The sequence below is a fragment of the Zingiber officinale genome, unplaced genomic scaffold (assembly GCF_018446385.1).
Source record: "Zingiber officinale cultivar Zhangliang unplaced genomic scaffold, Zo_v1.1 ctg112, whole genome shotgun sequence".
NCBI lineage: Eukaryota > Viridiplantae > Streptophyta > Magnoliopsida > Zingiberales > Zingiberaceae > Zingiber > Zingiber officinale.
In genome coordinates, this window is record NW_024589814.1 from 1 (window position 1) to 19,666 (window position 19,666).

The 19,666-nt window shown below is 34.9% G+C and overlaps 3 protein-coding genes and 1 long non-coding RNA gene across 9 annotated transcripts; all 4 read right to left on the minus strand.

The window, feature by feature from the left end:
• Positions 1-445: 445 nt before the first annotated feature.
• LOC122035811 (crossover junction endonuclease MUS81-like) lies at positions 446-8,648 on the minus strand. Its single transcript, XM_042594928.1, has 10 exons — positions 8,309-8,648; positions 8,215-8,252; positions 7,948-8,026; positions 7,777-7,863; positions 7,566-7,685; positions 5,444-5,624; positions 5,002-5,095; positions 4,847-4,929; positions 1,430-1,588; positions 446-673 (listed from the first exon to the last, which is right to left on the minus strand). Exons 1-10 carry the CDS (start codon positions 8,422-8,424, stop codon positions 512-514), a joined length of 1,119 nt encoding a protein of 372 aa, XP_042450862.1. The 5' UTR covers positions 8,425-8,648; the 3' UTR covers positions 446-511.
• Positions 4,508-5,197, minus strand: LOC122035810. The gene is made up of 3 exons (XR_006127254.1): positions 5,002-5,197; positions 4,793-4,893; positions 4,508-4,650 (listed from the first exon to the last, which is right to left on the minus strand). It is a non-coding gene; the product is annotated as an uncharacterized LOC122035810 (long non-coding RNA).
• Positions 8,649-8,768: 120 nt separating the features above from the next.
• Positions 8,769-14,285, minus strand: LOC122035801 (peptide chain release factor PrfB3, chloroplastic-like). Of its 3 annotated transcripts, none has more exons than XM_042594907.1 (6): positions 14,148-14,285; positions 12,089-12,306; positions 11,559-11,756; positions 10,927-11,139; positions 10,328-10,511; positions 8,769-9,227 (listed from the first exon to the last, which is right to left on the minus strand). In XM_042594907.1, exons 2-6 carry the CDS (start codon positions 12,254-12,256, stop codon positions 8,923-8,925), a joined length of 1,068 nt encoding a protein of 355 aa, XP_042450841.1. In that variant the 5' UTR covers positions 12,257-12,306; positions 14,148-14,285; the 3' UTR covers positions 8,769-8,922. The 3 variants fall into 3 exon arrangements, with proteins under 3 accessions (XP_042450841.1, XP_042450839.1, XP_042450842.1); XM_042594905.1 differs by lacking the exon at positions 14,148-14,285 and adding an exon at positions 13,372-13,635; XM_042594908.1 differs by lacking the exon at positions 14,148-14,285 and adding an exon at positions 13,388-13,619.
• On the minus strand, positions 14,168-19,231 carry LOC122035799 (probable LRR receptor-like serine/threonine-protein kinase At1g67720). 4 transcript variants are annotated; one of them, XM_042594903.1, is made up of 9 exons: positions 18,433-19,231; positions 17,188-17,639; positions 16,971-17,106; positions 16,819-16,890; positions 16,686-16,754; positions 16,532-16,603; positions 15,038-15,106; positions 14,868-14,952; positions 14,168-14,451 (listed from the first exon to the last, which is right to left on the minus strand). In XM_042594903.1, exons 1-8 carry the CDS (start codon positions 19,077-19,079, stop codon positions 14,901-14,903), a joined length of 1,569 nt encoding a protein of 522 aa, XP_042450837.1. In that variant the 5' UTR covers positions 19,080-19,231; the 3' UTR covers positions 14,168-14,451; positions 14,868-14,900. The 4 variants fall into 4 exon arrangements, with proteins under 4 accessions (XP_042450837.1, XP_042450836.1, XP_042450838.1 ...); XM_042594902.1 differs by having other exon boundaries at positions 14,420-14,559; XM_042594904.1 differs by having other exon boundaries at positions 14,425-14,565.
• Positions 19,232-19,666: the final 435 nt, after the last annotated feature.

The following is a 19,666-nucleotide window of genomic DNA, read 5'->3' on the forward strand; positions in this document are numbered from 1 at the left end:
TGAAATTTGCATATGATTTTTCAAAGTGTTATGAGGTAGATTGAAAATACTTTTACAGATTATTTTATTAAATTCTTCAAGAATCATCAATTTATATTTTTATGAACACGATAAATAATAACTTAGAAAGACAACATCACGGTATAAAATCTCATCACATGTTGGGATTTTAGTACATGTCGAGGAGCTGGTGATGGTGTTGCTAGTGTGCTGATACATGGCATCAATCAGCAAATATTAGGAGGAACTGAGAAAGAAGCTTAGCTATTCCGGTGTTAGTTTTGGTGTCTCAACATGTCCCATATTCCAGTTTGATCAATGTAAAGATAAGTTGGTCGCGCCAACCAGCATGAGATGCTATTTCAAATCAGGGACAACTTATGCATTTGCATATACACCTTAATACTACAAACTAATCTATAAGTCACAATTAGTACCCAAAGACATTATTAAAAATAAAAATGACACATTATTCCAATTTAGGCTTCTATTTAATTAGTAATAGACAACATTAATTGAACTGGTATAGCAGATGTTGTGCACAAAAAATGCAAATGGAAAATAACATAAAATGGAAGTAGCAGTAAACATACGCAGTTTTGATGCTTTCAGCAACCTCCAAGCTATTTACGTCACCCTCCACCAAATATATTAGTTTTTGGAGTCCACATCTCTACATAGAATAAATGAACATTGTCTATGCCATAAAGGCAGTTTTATCAAGTTTATTAAAGTCCAATCTCTAGAAAAATGCTAATATAAGAAATAGAATGAACATAGTACAATGACATTATTTTGAAAAAAAATAAACATACATGACACAATATAACTAACCTTTTAACATAAATCAAGCCAATAAAATAAGCAGGATGATGATCCTATTTTTAGTCTTGCTTTACTTCTAGAGCATAATTGTATTGATTCTACCTTTTGCTTTTCCTAGCAAACCTACTCTAGCTGGCCTATTCTTATGAGACTGAATTATTGTAGTGACTATAAAGAGATCCCATCTGATTGTTATAGTCGATCAATAATACATTAGTTTTTAGAGATTATCTCATAACTCACAAGAACACCAATTAAGGCTTGAACCCCCATGAAATCATTGATTAAGGCATACAGATCTACTGACACAGTGTCAAGTCTTACAACATCACAGAATGAGGCACACAAATCTTGCTCAGCCATATGTGGAACTAACATAATAGCAATCAACTGTGCTATAGCCAAGCTGCACCCTTTGTATTTGTGGGGTTATTAACATACAACGGTCAATAAGATTTGCCATGAGGTACTAGTTTGTATGAAGTAACCTAGCACTTACATGTAGACAAGCATAATATGTATGTTTTGGACAAGGAATCTATGTTATCTAACATATTATGTAAGCTGATCAATCAGAGTAACAAAATATTTTGTAGAGGAATCCCTGTAATCTCAACTTCTGATCTCTATATTTGTTGTCCCAAATTGATTTGCACAAATCATCAACTCTTTTTCTTTCTACTATAAAATCAAGCACATATTCAGTGTTGCAGCCTCTACCTCGAGCAAGCCAAATGCCATCTCCAACAGGTAAGCATCTAACCTACAAAGAAAATTGGCAATACCATTGATGTATCTACGAGAAGCAGAAAAGGAAATTATGACATTTAGAGCCACTACTATGTTGTACATCTTAACCAACGTAGAATCACCCTTAGCATCCAGAGGTGAATCATGATAATTTATCCAAATAAAGCATGTTATGTTCTTTGAAATTATCCAAAGCTCTAACAAAAAATTGGACTGATTCTTTATGTGCATTGCACTTATGGACTAACTCTGTTATGTGCACTGCATTTGTGTAATTGTGGAGCTGTGGAATTAAAGTTATTGCTGCAATTACTGCTCTAGGTTAAATCTGTGAAATCATTTTTATTCATGGGTTGAAATCTCAAGCCGTATTGGAATTTCGGTTTATGACTAGAACGATACGATACAACATCAGTATTTTTTAAATATAAAATATATTAATTAAAATAAAAAAAATTAATCTAAATATTAAAAAATATATATATGAGATCACAGTGCCTCTAATATGATAAATAAATAAATATTTTATTATATATTTTTTAAATTAAAATAAATAATATATATATTAAATTAATAGGATAGTTTCATTAGGCTTTGAATAATTCTTTGTTTAGATTATCCTACTATAGATAGGAGTTGATTGAAATTATTAACCAAATTTTTTTTCCTAAGTTGAACCTTGAGCCCAAGCTCATCCCTCGCCACGACCCGCAGAAGTCTCGGCGTCCTGGCCACAACCCGCAATCCCCTTTGCGGTGCCAGTGGTGTTGGTGGTGCCAGCGTTAGGCAGCCGGCAAAATGGTAAATTTTGTCCATTTCATCTAGTACAAAACGAAATTTTATACCATGGTAAAATTGTTTTTTAAAACATGGTGTAAAATTCGGCTCTAGTTGTGATATGTACATAATTTTGGCAAGTATTGGGGTTATTAGAGGTTATAGTCCGAAGTCATCAGTGGTCATATTGATAACTATATATTCAATTAATTAAAGGGATAGAGAAGCAAGTTTACAATCTAAAAAACAATATTTTACCGCTTCTGTGACCATCTCAATCTGCATACTTATCATGATCAGGGTGGGCTCTCTCATCTTCAAGAAGCCCACTCACTTAGGGATAATCATGTGTTCATATCAGGTTCTAAAAGAAAAAAAGCAAATTACTAAGCATCCAGACAGTTTCCACCCTTCTTCTGATGTTGGTCAAGAACTATATTTTCATGAGCATATATTATAAGTAGATATTGGTTTCTTATCTTCACATTACTATGTTTATAAATCATCTAATAGTGTGTCACAATATATTAGCTATGGCTCATTCCAGACTTTCATCAAGTAAGACAAACAACACCATTTATCCTTATCCATTTTCTCTAGGCAAGGGAGTAGGAAGATTGTTCTTCCATTCAAACATATGTATTTAATTTTATATATTATCAGCTGAGAACATGTAATAATAACATTGCCTTAATATAGTACGCTAACATTTTAGATGGTCTTTATGTTTTCCAAACAAAAAAAGCCTCATTTTAGTTGTTTTACCAAAACAACCTATAATATCATGTAACTTCAATAATTTGTAGGAAGCATTAGGAAATTAGATGAGTAACAACTATAAGACACAGCTGCATTTGAAAAAAAAATATATGTGTACATGCCTAAAACAGAAAATTGTGCATTTGACATAATCTAGATCCTAATATGATAAGGACAAAAATCAAATGTTAAATATGGTAATATAAAATCAAAAATGTCAAAATTATAGTTCAACAGTTTCAAGGAACTCACCTCTACTGGGAGTCTGGGATATTGAATTGCGTCTGTATGTTATCAATGACTTTTCTTGAACGAGACCTAAAAATGAAATTTGTGAGTTTCTGTTACCAGATCCAAAGTATTTTGTGTGTACTATCATAACCATTGATAATATATGAAGTAACCTAACCCGGCATTTCATTGAATGTAGCCAATTCTGTACATGATTGACAGGATGTGATCAAAGTTAAACAGACTGAGCAACAAGTCATATGTCATAGATCCATCAAAAAAACTCACAAATTAGATTGCCATAGATTAATGTAGTTATTTAACCAATTCACATTTGACATGATTTAGTAGAAAGTTATTACAGCATGGTTTCATATTAACAATTCATATTCACATAACAATGTAGTTCTATATGACTAGCATATAAGATTTAAGTTGACATTATGTGCTTTATCTATTAATAACTGTTATACAATTAACTCAATACCAAGTTGCTAGATAGAGATGGAGCAAGCAAGTACAAACATACAGAGTCAAAGTACACTTCATAAGACAAAGGGAATGCACTAAGAAAGCTAATGAATAGGCAAAATTTTGTGATAAAAGGTAAAATAATGTCTAACTGTCAACAAATGGATGGAATTTGGAATGTAACTAACCAATACTGTCCATTTTATTTAATTTAAAGCACAATCTCATTTGGAAAAAAATGCTAGTGAAATATTCATTAAGAAAAAAGATCAATTGCAAATGCCCAATTATTCATGAACAAGCCTTAACTAGTATTGATTAATAATATATCTACTGCCAATTTTACCAAGCATCAATATAAAATAATAAAAAGAATAAAAAAAAGTTGAATAAGTTTCTATTTTATTTCTTATATGGAGAATGACTGGTGTTTTAATGCTGTCTTGATGTTCTTTAACAAACATTTGCAAGCAATAAGTAATAAAATATATTTATTATTGTTTTTGCTAAATCATACCAAATAATAAAAAAAATCCAGGAGTTTCTAATTTTGTGGACGAGTGGTGTTCTATTTTGTTTGGGAGAGCCATCAAATAATGAATTAAGAATTGTGATAAGATAACATAGAAAATCATGAAACATAGAATCAATACATATTTTGCATAATAATTGAAAATGGAAAGATGCTAACCCAAAATTTTCACGATCATCCAATATCAAAATAACATCGTGCATATCCTGAAATTTCTCCCCAAAGTTATATGGTGGCATGGCAAGAATATCATTTCCTTTTATACCATCATTAGCGGGTGGTTTGTGCTTGTGCATATGAAGATCCTAAGGATCAAGATTAATTAACAATATTAGTCAAAATAATTTTAAAACTTCCTTAAAAGTCTCTCATCACAAGAGACTAATTTTGTCACATTATCCTTAAACTTGAAAAATATGGTACGCACAGCAAGGGTGTTAAACGTACAAATGTAGTGCACGCTCGTAGATTGAAAGAGGATTGAGTGACATCAAGACAAACAGGAATCTGGGATTTCATATCAGCTGCAGATATGGTGGTCATAATATCTGTAGAACCGACTAAAGAATTCAGGTATAAGTATACTGTGAGAAAAAATGTATATGAACTTTAACACTGTTGAAGAGATTAAATAATTTGGCAAGCAAGAAAAACACCCTCAACTATGGGGGAGCTGATAAATGTTGATATGCTCTGCTTTCTCTGAATTGCATAATCCACATTAAGATCAGACAGATCAGCTTGCTTGCCCTGGAGATTAACATATGAAAGCCAAACTGGTAACTACAAGATTATACCAAGTTGATTGTTATATTTTTCAAATTTTGCTCACAGCAAAATAAAACATGCCATCTAAAAGTCTATCAAGAAAACATGTATCTCTTATTTTTATCCCTTATTTTCTCTTTCCTTCCCTTTTCTCATCTCTATCTATCTGCTTTGAATTTCCCTCTCATATTGAATCAGTATGTCCATCACGACTTGAGCACTTGTAACTAGCTAAGTTGAATAGAGAACAGTAATCTATAATTTGTAAGAGACAAAACTCATACAGGTACTACAAAACAATGCCCTCACCTTATCTGCAACCTTATTTCAAATGTCAATCACTTTTTGCTGGCAACTGGCAGTTGCTGGTTGTGAAGTCAATTTAACAACAAATGACCTTTGAGCATCAGAAATACAATGACATCTATTAGATTCTGACATGGATTGAAGATTTCCAGATCTAATGAGGCACTCATGTGCAGCTTCTTTTCCTTCTTGCGTTAGCATGAATCTGCACAAGAGTAAGATAAAATATTAAAATTAACTAGTGATGGAAAACAATATGGGTATCAACTCCCTATGGTATTAATAACAATAGACAACAACTACCATCAGGTTAAGTGTGGCAATTCTAGACTCATACCAGAGTTAATCGTGGCCAACAATATATATTGTTTCATGAATGAAGTTTGATATTTTTCCCTTGTGACAATAAATTGGTGTATGAGATAATGCAATGAGTTTCTGTTTCTGTTTAAGTCTACAATGTTTAAAATTATAATTCAGTCATAATATGTATCATTAAAATATGTGCAACCGTAGAAGTGAAATCAATAATTCCTTTTCGGATAAAGGCATCCATATTATGAATGATACTCAGCTAGTAAACTTGTGAAATGAAAGTGTGTTTCAATACTTAATTCTCTAATGCCTTGCATATTTGCTAACTTGTTAAGCAAGCATGCCATATTGTGTACTTCTGTTACCCATTGTAATTGAGGCATCACAAGAAATATGAAGAGGAAAGAGATAAAAGAGAAGCTTACTGCAAAGAAATATACAGAAGAAAGCTGAGGTTGAGATTTACCTCTTAAAGGAGACGAAAAGGAAGAGGAATGACTGTTAGAATTTGTTGGGGCACCGACATAGATTTCCGTAAGAGGATCATCAAGCAAAGAGTTACAAGCAAGAGAAAGGGCGAGCAAGAGGGTCGGGTGGGAGACTAGAATTTTAACCTTTTTTATAATACAAGTGAGCTAAAAAATGAACCAGCCTAAACTGATTGTCTAGACCACATGAGTCACATAGGCAAGTTCAACCGCCTGGCCGGTTACCTAGTTGAACTGAACTGTTTTTTAGAAGACCCACCTTAAGGGGACCTCATATTGAGTAGGCAAAGTGATCCCCTATCCAAACCGCCTAAATGGTTAAAGCAGCTGCTTTTAGAACACTGCATACTAACATAACTTCCTAAAACCAATGTATTTATTCAGTTGCTTCATATTTGTATTTGATTCAATGATAATCGGTGATCATGCGAATTTGACTAGCTGTATGTTTTGAAGGTTGGAGTACATGAGACCTCTTAGACTAACTTTATATTGAAAAATACCAGTTTTGCTAATGAATTTATTTAATAAAATGTTGAAAGCAAGAAAATCTCAAATGCTTTGAGAAATTTTTTTTCATTACCCAATTTTATGGGAGTAAATTTTGGATAAAAAAAATTGGTCATCGATATTAATAAAAAAAAACTAAAACTATAAAGGTATTTGTCATCCCCAAGACCATGATTCTATGTCCTTAAACCTGAGCTTGAAATTACAAAGTGGAAGATGCTGAAATTCTAAAAAAAAAAAAAAAATCTACAATCATTTACAGTGTTGACTAAAGTATGAAAGTGACAAGTCTTTCATACATTTTTTTTTTTTTTTTTGCATTAGGGTCTAATATACTTAACTAAAATTTGTGGCCATTACTATTCATTTATACAAAAAATCAGTGGCAAGTAGAAACAACAATGAGACTTGCTTCTATCCCCAATTTCTGTTCTTGCTACACAACATTGAGAAATTTGTCACGTTTACTGAATATATGTTGTTTGAAGATAGACCTATTTAGTTGATATTATACAAACAGTGAATTAAATTTCTTGGATATCCACAACACCCTAGCTCTTCAACATTTTGTAGGACACTGATCAACATACACTTGAAATGTGTGCTGCTGAATTTAAGTTGTATGGTTTGACAATTTCATTTCTATCCTCCAATTTCTTTGCATACATCTAAAAGCTGGCATTTCCATCTTTGTGGGTTATATTTATAGAATACACCAGAAATATAGCGTGTTCATTCTAAGAATGATAAAAGCTTGTTAAAGTAGTCTGAAAGTTTGCTAGTTTTATAGTATTATATGAAAATTATAATTCATTAAATGAAATCAATATTACTTTGCTGGGCAGCTAGACTTCAACACTAAGCCTCTTGACATCAATGTTTTCATGCAGCTCCATCCAGTATACCAGTCCCTTGAACTTCCTAAAGATCCAGGTTGCTTACTCTTATCTAGCCTGTGAACAAGACCAGGAACAGAATCATTCACCATAGTTAATAGATATAGACCCGTAAAACAAAAAAATAAATAGATCAATAACCACTCACGCAATTGAAGTCCGTGAAAGGCCACTTGCTTCTGAGGCATCAATCAATTCTTGCTTGTTCATATAACTAGCCCCATTCTGCATTTCCCTAAAAGCCAGAAACAAAAGAGAAGTACGATAAATATATACATAAAATGGTCACAAATCCAAGATATTAATTCTATAAATATACCTATAAAGTGTGATAAGAAAGGCATATGCAGCCGAATTCTTCTGTGGAATGTATCGTTTTGGCTCTTTTGCTTTCTTCCCTATCAAAGCAAGCATTTTTTTTCAGAAAAATACTAAATTAATCGGAACGACCACAAAAACATTTTTCCAAGAGAAAAAAAAAATGTTGGGACAGAAATGATTAGTATTCCGAGGAACATCATTATTTGCGGAAGGCTCTTCCGCGACAGATTCTTAGAAAAACCCCAGCATGAGCCTCAGAATTCACTTCCCCGTGCCCCTAGCATGGCGCAAACATAATCAAATCTTCAAAAAAAAGATGGTGTTTTCGCAACTGGAGAAAAGGATTTAACACGCCTCACTTAATTTGGCACAGGTCATTGAGGGTTTTGATTGGGGTTTTCGCATTGCAGATGCTGCGGTAAGCGATGGAGAGTGTGGAGTCGAGATTGTCAAGGATGCCATTGGTCTCGGCCATCTCCTGCCGCTTCCTCCGTAGGAATAGCACTGCCACTTCCTCCGTAGGAATAGCACGGCCTCATCGTTGTCGTTGCACCGAACAGGATACCGATTCTCCATCTCGTAGGACTAGCAGATTACAAGGCAAGGCGAAGGTGAAAGACTTTTCCATCTAGGGCTGGACTTCGCGAGCCCCGCCAATTCCTTCGGCTATTCAAATTGCTTAAAGGAGCTGGGGGTTGGTCCAACCTAGAAAAAATAAATTAAAAATTGATCTGACCAACTGTTTCCATAAACTCAAAAGAATCAATCATTTTAAAAAAAATAAAAATGGAATCAATTGTCATGTCTACAAATGTCGAATGATGTCAAATATTAAAAGAAAATGTTCATTTACAATTTCACAATTAAATTTGCGATAGAATTTTTTTTCATAAATTTTAGCATATAATAAAAATAATAAATACATCTGAACAAACTTGGAACATTCTCCATTTCAATTGCCTTTGATTTGATGTTAAAGGGCATCATCAGGTCCCACAACTTCTCTGCCCCTTCTTTGACTTACATGAGCTCTAATAAGTGGTTCGATGTCGCCATCTAATACCGAGTTTAAGTCGGCCAGTTGGATTCCAGTCGCCACATCCTCGACCATTTTGTGCGGATGGAAAATGTATCTCCTGCTCTCATGTACCATCTCATTCCGAGCAGCCTCTCGCTCTGTTTTGTTTGCATCCACGGCACATTCTCTCTCTACAACAAGAAGTTTTGCTCTCAAACGGTTTAGAGCCTTGGTCATATTGGCAAAAGAGCTCCTTTCACCTGTGTCGAGCTAGCAAGATCATTTATGTTTGCAAAAGTTGGATAAGCATGGAATAACTTGCAAGACAAGACAGTATAACGAGTACATAATGTTGATTGCATCATTGAATTTTATTAGACTTGATTCTGAAAATACTGTCATGGATCTTAGTTGATTCCCCAAGTTGATTATCATCCTAGATAGAAAAGAAATTATACGGTTTGTTTTGCTCATTAATTAACTTTACATGGGTTAACTTTTTCTTAAACAGCCTTAACAAAAAGGTGCCAATCAAATTATACCAAGTAGTAAGACTCCCACCAGGCAAGTAAAAGCTTGCGGACACTTGAAATTCATACACTCGCCTTGAATACTTAAAATCCTTAATCAAGTTAAATTGATGTGTTCAAGGTCACTATTAGACATGAACCAGTATCATGGCATGACCTACTCAATCCAAAAATGTGATTGGCAAAGTCAACACGAAAGTGACATGCATGACCAATCAGAACACATAAATGAGTGACACAAATTGACCAGTTTACTAAGTAAATATTTAAAAAATAATAATTACTTTTTGTGAATTAATTAGTTCTACATTATTCATATAGTTTCACATTGATATGAATGACACCTTATAACACGATTAATAAGACAATACAAATTGTCACGTTAGATGTGATAACTGGCACGACTATGGAATAGATTCCCTAGATGTTAATATATCAAAATTAGGCACACTGTAGTTATGTATGCACCTTTTTTATATGCAGACACCTTAATTAAGTATGCTCATGTCAATTTCTTAATTTGGTTCCTAGTCTACCTGGGATTAACTAGAAACAAGTCCAATACAGGTTCAAATAAGTATGCTCAAGTCAACTTCTTAATTTGATTCCTCGTATACCAGGGATAAACTAGAAACGAGTTCAATTCAAGTTCAAATAGAGGTTCCCTTGAAGATTATAGAATTCTCACATAAACAGTCACTGGTTAGCCTCACAAGTAGAGCCAACTTATTGAATATATTATATGGAAGAGAATGGTCAATTTCAGCTGACTAAACTGGCACAAGTAGATAGAATAAGCAAATGAGAATGCAATTGCAAGGACAAGGTACCTGAACTTTGAACAGTTATGCCACTTGGAATATGATGAATACTAACTGCAGGTTTTGTTCTATTGTCATGTGCATACTGTTTTTCAGATGATAAGTAAGAAATTTCAAGATCTTTGTCATCAATTGGCATGTTGATTGAACCTCCAAGGAAAATAGGGATAACATCCACAATAGCCGAACATATCTGCATTATTTTTTCTCAGCAAATTTGCCTTGAAGAAACAAAAAGCCTAAGCTAATAGTGCAGATTATCCATGCATTGCAAGCTGCTAGAAAGTCATTGAAAAATGATATATTATTGTCATGAAACAAACCCACGCCGGAATGAAGTAATCATTAACCAATTGTATGATATGAAGTAATTACAAGATATTTTTTAATCATGGCTTGCTCTTTTTCCTATTTTATTTTAGTGAATGGTAGCATTTCGTTAAAGTTTTAGGTGTAAGAAACTACAAACCGAATAATTAGAATAACACTGCAGTCTTCTAGCTATTGACATGGTTTAACCCACAAGAGGTAATATAACAAAGGTATCATTTGAAACAAAACAGCAACCTCTTAAAATTGATGCAAAACCAGGTGGAGTGGATGATTACCTTAGGCACAGCAGATCCATCCAAAGAACTGCAGATTTTTTGGTGAACACCTCTTTCTCCAGAAAGATAGCCATACATGTATTCTGACTCAAACTCTACTACTGCTATTTCAGTTGTAGAACCCTTAGAATGATATCTTTCAATTATCTTAGTTGTGCACCCATGTTTTTCAGCCCAATTGGTGTACATTTTTAATAGTTTCTCTGCCCATACCTACAATATAAAGTTTAAGAGATTACAAATGAAGTGAACGTGCAACATATTAGAAAGAGGTCGGGATTTGGAACTTCCAACTTTCAAGAAATCAAGGTGAGAGCAAATAAGACATCATAATTCTTCACTAACATTATCAGGAAGTCTCCCGATGAACTTTAAGAAGCTACATGCATTAAAACTAAATAGACAGAAGGTTTATAAAATGTTTTTGTTGGACCAAAATAACAGAAAGTTTTAACCTTAATTGCTAAGAAAAAGACAGAACACTTTCCAACATCGAATACAACGAGGAATTTGCAAAAAGAAAACATTAGTTATTTAGTGCTTACGCTAAAACATTTGTTATTTAGTGCATGTATGTGTGTATGTGAGAGAGAGAGAGAGAGAGAGAGAGAGAGAGAGATATGGTTTTGAACCTCAGACACGTGCCCAGGCCCTGCTTTTATAATTAAGCAAGCTCCCTCCTTGTCATATGGATCAGTAAGAAGCTTTGATACTTCATATCTTTCAATGAATCTGTCAACCTCTAAAGAAGCCGCATAAGCCTGCTCAAAAAGTTCATGGCTAATGACATCCATCTCTGCCAATTCCATTATCAACTTTGCTTCTTCAGCCTAAATAATGAAAACATTTAGGCAGCTCCAAAAATAATTCATATTTGCATTCAGATTAGACATTGTAAGAATACTCCTTAAGAAGAAAAGACAAAAAGTTGCAATTGATATTCATTGATGTATCAAGAATATCAATTGCCATGAAATATTAAAGTAGCCACATAAGGATTTGGGAGCTCACATAGACATAACATATTCACTGCAGCTCAAGTAAATATTTGATGTTTTGATCCACTTTAAATTCACGTTTAAACTTCTAATTTCGTTTTATAAATAGGATGAAACAAATAGTCTATTGAAAACATACAATGCCAGCAAAAAGCAGCATGCACCTTATATTGAAGATCTTTGAGACCATTGACAAGTCTGACAGAATCAGCTAAGGAAGTAAAGCAATCATCAGATTTGGCCAAGTCATCCCACAAACTATGCTTCCTAAGCACTTCTTCCTTCTTAATTCGTCTTGCTTCTTCCATTTCCAATGCAGTTGGTGCTATCATGTCTGCATGACTAACAACATCTTCAATCTTTTTCTTCAGTGAGTACAAACCTAGAAAAATGGAGAAAGATGCAGAATATAGATTAATTAACAGTAATGGATCATAAAACCTAAAACAATATATACTTAAGAAATAGTATAACAATTTCTACAAATAATGTAAACTAATTCCGGATGTTTTTACTATTTTTTTTTAAATAATCCAATGACAAGACCATGTGCTCATGGCTGTAACAAGCCGTTGAGTTTAACTATGTTCAAATTTGTTGATTAAAAAAAGAAAAGACCCTTGAGTTTTTGTTAAGCTAAATTATTGACAAGGTTATCCTCAGTTGAAATTTGATACAACATATGAAACTTCTCTACTTCCCTCTTTTGACATAAAGTAGACAATTTAGATTCTTAAAACTGTGAAATTTATTCTTATATATTTCAATAAAAAAAAATCAAAGAAAATGATATTATAAACAATTTTAAAGTTGTTTGTTTAGCTTGCCGAGCTTAAAAAACAAATTCAAGTTTGTTTATTTTATACTTGTCTCAAAAAATTAACAAAAAAATCATGTGAAGTTCAGTGTGTTCAAATTTACAAGCAAACAAGCCATAGGCCCTCAGAGTGAACTTAAAACGTCAACGAACCCTTGATGAAACAGGAGCTAACTGAAAAGGGGGAAACAAATAAAGATGTTTGCAAAACATATACAATCAAAGTATTTTTTCACTTTTTTTTGTGTGTGTGTGTGTGTGTGTGTTGACCATGAGATCCGCACACCACATTCGAAGATTATACCACCCCATTTGGGGCGAGGACGATAAGGTTTAACCCCTCCCAAATCATACAGATTAGAAACTCAAAAGGACTTTATGACTAAATAAACATTCGCACGCAATGCCCGTTTCTACCCGAGGTTCGATTTCTGTGCTTTGCTCGGATTTGGGGATAACAAAAGCAAGCGGGAGAACCTCATTCCTACAGAATTTTGACTCCCCTACAATTCACGAATACAATTACAAACCAGCAATAGGTGAGCAAGAACTCGCAAAACCTACGACCAGCATGAATCAAAGCGCTAAAAGGCAGAAAGGGAGAGCAGTACAGGGACTTTCAATACGAACCGAGTTGCTTAAAGACCTGGTTGCTTTTGATGCTACCATCCGCGGAGTGGGAGGCCCGAACGGGAGCGAGCGAAACCAGCCATCTCGGGCGAAAAGAGGCCGATCTAAGTACCAACATAGAACACTTTCCTCCTGCTTGCGTGATCGAAGGGAAGGAAAAAAAAAAAAGGAGAAATCCAAAAAGTAAGGTTGGATCGAGGGAAGCGAAGTGGCTCGATGCCTTTTTGAATGGATATGGAGCCGATGGATGGAGAGGAGGTCGATCTATTCTTTATGTCATGGCACGTCGCCGATCACATCGATCTCATCCATAAATGGATGGTCCGATTTCGGTTAGCGATCATCACGACTTCAATTTCCATGATGCATCTATTTTTTCTGAAATATTTTTTAGAATTTTTGACGATTAAGATTTGAAAACAAAAAAAAAAGTTAACAATTTCTACATGTATAGGAGGTAACTGAACATTTAGGGTTCATAATGGCGCTATTCTGATGTTTGTCATGTACTGTTCCCAAAGGTGTTAATGGATTATGCATGTGTCGAGCAAACTCAGAGCGCAATCAGAGACAAATGAGTATACTTTTTTATATTTTAAATTATTAAAAAAAATAAAATAGATTCTATCAAAAAAAAAAAAAGATAGACTTGAATTATTATATACAATTCAAAAAATAATTTATGATGTTTCATAAAATAAAATGATATTTAAAAAATTATTTAAAGTTAGAACTTATTTAATCTCCAAAGCAGAACGGAGTCAGAAATTTCTTACCATCACCCCTCCTTTGGCTCCGTCCCTGCTCCAAAGGTAGATGTAGTGCACATCATATTGAGAGCATTGTGGATGAGACCTTACAGTAGTTCAAACAATGCCCATGAGAAACAACGCATTTCATACTCAACCGAGATCCACTAGCTTCTATACCATAATTTTGCTAATAAGAGAAGAAAATAGATTTATAAGTTGCTTCGAATAAAGAAGATCATTCCATACTCATCTGATATTCACCATATCTTTGGAGATCACTTAGTCAAGAGAATCAGATCCTTGAACGCCACTGGAGTTTTAGTGGATCCTATATTGAATTTCATACCCAAATGCTTATTCTCCTTTGATCCAACAAATAATTTTAACAATGGCTGGTAGTAGTTTTGCCATCAATATCACAATTATTCCACGAGGACTGAAACTACATCCAAGAATAGATATCACAGGCATCTTTGAAATTTTGAGACACAATAAATCAACAATAGAAGAATTTCACTTTGAATTTACGTATCTACAAGACACCGATGAACCAATGAAGTCGAATAATCTCCAATTAATTTAAAGGGGAAAATGGGTCTGAAAAAAAACTATTTTATACACTAGCACAGAATTTAGGAACTTTTTACTAACATATTCACACTAGCATTTTGCGCAAACATTTTCAAGCCTGCACTTCAAATGTCAGATGAATCGAGAATGCATCTTTCAAACATGATAGCTTACCGTGTTAAAACCTTGGGATAAGCAAAATTTATTTCACATGTTTGGAGGCGGAGGGACAGAAGAAAAGTTATTCCCAGGTAAATACCTGTTGGTAAAATAAATGGGACCTGAATTATGAAAACATGAGAAACCCACAATCTTTTCGGACAAGACAATAACAGATCACATACCTAAAATCCAGTCCGTCTCTGAAGAGGCTTGGAGGAATTTCACCAGTCAGGTTATTGTTTTCTATGTAGCTGCAAAAAGAAAATCAAACCGGTAAGGAAAACAAGCAACAGAAGAAACATGGACGAACAGGAAAGGAAATTTAGCATTATGAGCAACACATAATATAGAGCCCAGAAAAGATGCATGCGACAGTTGGAAGTTAGCAAGTTGAGCATTGTCCATGGGCATAACATCATGCAATTAAGCAACCATTCAGAAGAAAGAAAAACATATTAGTGTTAGTAAATAAGATATAATGAGAGTCATCTGTGAGTCTGTCTGCAATCATTACCCAGGCATCATGGCCAATCATATTAGGCCGGCTTCAACTCCATGTGGCAAAAGGCGATTCGCTCGCCCCCAGCGCCCCTGCCAATCCGTCACTAGGTCAACACGGAGGAGGTAAATCACGGGTGGCTACTAGCCATTAGTGCAAATAGCCAAGACATGGGGGAGGTTATGCTCAGTCACGCCGAGTTTCGACCCCAAGACCTCATGTGGCAACACCCCATGCCTTAACCATCGCACCGCCCCGAGGGGACTAGGCCGGCTTCAACTCCAGGATATACGAGAGATTGGTTACAATATCTGTTGGTGCATGAACTGAGTGCTTGGTTGCAAGGACTAGTTTTTATTTTAGGTTTGGTGAGAATCTCTATATTATTTGTCGAACCTTCATCACTAGAGGGATTTTCATTAGCTGGCTTCTGCGAGAGATAATTAGGAAATTGTCAACTTGCATAAAATTGCTTCAGGCTTGAAACTAGGATGAACTTTGTCGAAGAACTAAGGAGATGTAGGAGGAAACAAGAAGCAAACTGCCAACCATCGTGATTCACAAAACCATTGAAAACTTTGAAATCTCTTGAATTGTAAGTTTAAAAAACGACAAAAAATAATCTCAGGTAAAAACCTAGGCTGAGGAATGACACAATTGTGGAACTTATCTAAATTCGCTTGTTTGTCGTAACAGGTTAGGTTAACAAATTGTGCAAACTGAATCTTCAATTCATGGTTTGGATGTGTGTTCTACACTTATTTAAGCTGCATATTGCAAATATTTGTCATCTGAAGCATCCAACTGTATATTTGCAAATGGAGAACACAAGCAGCAGAAGTCATAATTTATACAAGCCTAATTCACATGTACACGTAATATAAGCAGTCTTGTTAAACACAATCAGGACGATAAAAACACACTGGAATACTCTAAACTAACAAAACTTATCAATTACTAAGTGTGAGTATGATAACCTGGGGAAATCTGCAACTTAGATATGACTAAAATTAACATGGAGCATTACTTGTGCTCACAAAGAAAGACGTTAATAGTGATTAAAAAATACAACATCCTTACCATAAGTAGAAAGGAAAAAAAATAAAAATTAAATCTTTGCTAGACAGAAAGAAGAAGGCATTATACTGCAGGCAACACAATAATGCATGCTACTTACAGTTCTTGCAGTTTTGCTAGATTTGCAAATGATAGAGTAATGGTTCCTGTAAACTGATTGTCCTGCAAGTGTCTTCAACAAAAATAAAAACATAAGTAAAATTATTAGGAAATCAATGAGAAAAGAGAAGGAAAAGTTAAAAGACGCCACTTACAATTTTTCAAGATTTCTCAATCTACTTAGGTTTGGAATGTGGCCTGTAAAATTATTATTGGCCAAAGATCTGCAAGCTGGACACTGTAAGCTAGGGTATTTTCAAATTCTAATTATCTAATATGGATACCTACACATTAGTTAGTGCTGTCAGATTGGAGATATAAAGTGAAATAGATCCATTTAAGCCCATACTTGAAAGATTCCTGTTAGAAAAGATTTCCTAGTTTGTTAATTGTGACAAGACCTGGATATATTTTAGATTTCATAAATAAGCCCAACTTACAGAGAGACAACACGTATTTGGTTCCCATAAGAGCAGGTTACTCCAACCCAAGAATAATCTTGTGGCATACAAGGATCACCACTCCAACCAGGTGGTGGAGAAATAATATTTTCTCTGATTTGTTCCATTGCAATGACTGCAACAAATATACAATTACAGAAAAGATGACAAATGACAGTATATAAATTACATGTAATAGAAGGATCAGAAGACATACCATCTCTTGTAACTGTCAGATTTCCAATCAAGAAAAGACCAAAAACCTCTCCGGCACTTATTAATGGTGTACCAGGAGATCCAGGAGTCAATGTAACCATTGTTTGGCCAGAGAGATTCCATTGGTTTGAGAAAACAACAAGGCCAGATGATGAGACTGTTAGATTTGAGTAGAAGCTGTAGTTATTTACAAAGACATTGAATGTCCTGGTGCTCTGGAGTGATGATGTATCAGCAAAGTAAAGAGCAATATAATAGATAGCATCTGGAAGAGAATTAGGAGGCCACAGTAACACCAATGGTTTCCCTTGATCTGCTACCATGGCAGTATTAAAGACGACAGCGGGAGGAAGGTTCCAAAAATCAGCTGTTGTGATATTATGGGTGCTAGATTTTGCATGCGTGCTATCAGAAAATGGCTGCCAGTATCTGTCAAATCTGTCATCTGGGTATCTACCAAGCACGTAAAACTTTGTTCAACAGACGAAATAACATAGATACAGTTCATACATATGTAAAAGTAATAAATCATCCTTCAAGTGGCAAGTATCATAGATGACAACATTTTATGCACCTCACAAATCACAATTGTATTATAAAAAAGATACAATTAACTTATACTTTTCTTATTTTCATTTCTAAATCTTTTTTCATTTAGGATCAACGCAAGGAGAGAGCTCCTAGACAATTAGATATCATGGATCTTACTTGGCCATATATTAAATGCAGAGCTTTACATGATTGATTCATTATAAGACTTCATACAATGAACCTATTGATTTCATGTTGCAATATGTTAAATGTCACTTCGAAAACAAAATGCCTTCCATTTTAGTAGCTTATTTATACTTGTAATGTGTATTGCATTGCCACTTTTCTCTCTGAGCATGAGGTCATTTTTAATATAATAAGTCAATTAGGGTTTCTACATGTAAATTGGAAATCGAAGAAAAGGCGAGGAACCAGCAGGCTAAAAACATTGATACTATTCGGGAGAGGTCAAATTTAATAAGATCAATTAAGGTTCCTACTACGAATTGGGAAATTAGGGCAACCTAATGACACCTCCTCCCAACCCGACAGCATGACAAATACAAATAATATGCCATATTTAGATGTTCTACTTTCCTAATTGTTTCTTCAATCTTGTTTATTTTTTACAATAATGTGGCAAGGAAACTGGCTAAAACGTTGATACTATGCACATAAGAATAAGATTAATAACCAGAAAGGAAATTCATTTTACCTTATAATCGAACCAGCGGATCCAAAGCTGCTCCTCGCTATGAGGCCCATGGCGTACTTCCCAAAATCCGTGCCATTATAAACCGAATCGTCCAACAAGATCATCTCCAGGGCGGAGATGAAGGGATCAGAGGTGGTGTAGGTGTTGGCGGCAACGCACACTCTCATGTTCTTCTTACCCGCCGGCAAGAAGACGCCCTCATAGTAGGAGGCCATGCCGGCGGCGTAGTCAGCGGTGGTGTTGACGGTGGTCCAGAAAGTGCCGTCTACGATCTGATCGAAAACGGGCGGCGCGGAGCCGTTATCAAAGCCGCCATAGAAGTAGGTAGTGCGGACGAGGTAGCGGCCACCGGGGTTGGTTGGGAGGAGGTAGCAGAACTTGAGGGGGGAGTAGAGGTCGGAGCGGATGGGGAAGGAGCGGAGGGTGGAGAGGACGGGGTGGAGGTTCGGCAGGGTGAGGTTGTGATTACGGCCGACGTCGATGTATATGTCGGAAATCCACCCGAGGCCGTCGGGAGTGGGGATGTTGGAGGTCGATCCGCAGTCGATGAACAACCGACTGAGCGACGACTGGCAGAGCACGGACACGAAGTAGAGAGGGGAAGAAAGCAGGAATACGAGGAAGAGAAGTGAGGCAGATCTCGCCATTCCGTTCGTATCAGTTTGCGTTTGGACGAATTGGAGAAGATTTCAGCGAATTGATGGAGAAGTAAAATGGAAGACGAGGTCAAACGCTGGGGAGGGGACGAGGTCAGACATCGTCGACGGGAAGAAACAGTCTGACTAACAGATTGCATAATGCTCTCTTTATCTTTTAGGAAACTTGTAAAAATATCCCCCTAATTTAACAATTTTTAAAAATGCATTAAAATTTTATTAATAACAAAATATTTTTATTTTATTTATTTTTTTTATAAAACTAAAAATCTATTTTATTCTAATATTTAGTATCATACTGAATAATCATATTTCACCAAAAGATAAAACATGAGTATATTTTTTTCAGTATAAAAATTCATATAAAAGCATTGTTACATCTCAATCATGTCATTTTAAATTTTTTATATGCTGAATTATTATCCTTCACTAATCAAAATTATAACAAAACTAATATATTATTTTTAATATTACTGTAAATCAAAATTTTATCATCCATGGATAAAGGGGACTTTAGCCTTCAAAAGTTAAAAATATGGATGTTTTATGCAATTGGATAAATTCAAACTTATTTTAGG

Excerpts from the sequence above, each read along its gene's own strand:
- LOC122035811 (XM_042594928.1), bottom strand. The coding sequence starts at position 8,424 with ATGGCCGAGACCAATGGCATCCTTGACAATCTCGACTCCACACTCTCC. Across the intron at positions 8,253-8,308 it reads AATGACCTGTGCCAAATTAA|ATTTGATTATGTTTGCGCCA; the intron begins GTGAGGCGTGTT and ends TTTTTTTTGAAG. Across the intron at positions 8,027-8,214 it reads CATGCTAGGGGCACGGGGAA|GGAAGAAAGCAAAAGAGCCA; the intron begins GTGAATTCTGAG and ends TTGCTTTGATAG.
- LOC122035801 (XM_042594905.1), bottom strand. The coding sequence starts at position 13,489 with ATGTTGGTACTTAGATCGGCCTCTTTTCGCCCGAGATGGCTGGTTTCG. Across the intron at positions 12,307-13,371 it reads CCAGGTCTTTAAGCAACTCG|GTTTGTACTCACTGAAGAAA; the intron begins GTTCGTATTGAA and ends CCATTTTTCTAG. Across the intron at positions 11,757-12,088 it reads TCAAAGATCTTCAATATAAG|GCTGAAGAAGCAAAGTTGAT; the intron begins GTGCATGCTGCT and ends TTCATTATTTAG.
- LOC122035799 (XM_042594903.1), bottom strand. The coding sequence starts at position 19,079 with ATGGCGAGATCTGCCTCACTTCTCTTCCTCGTATTCCTGCTTTCTTCC. Across the intron at positions 15,107-16,531 it reads CTAGCAAAACTGCAAGAACT|CTACATAGAAAACAATAACC; the intron begins GTAAGTAGCATG and ends TTCTTTTTGCAG. Across the intron at positions 14,953-15,037 it reads AGAGACGGACTGGATTTTAG|GTATTTACCTGGGAATAACT; the intron begins GTATGTGATCTG and ends TTTTACCAACAG.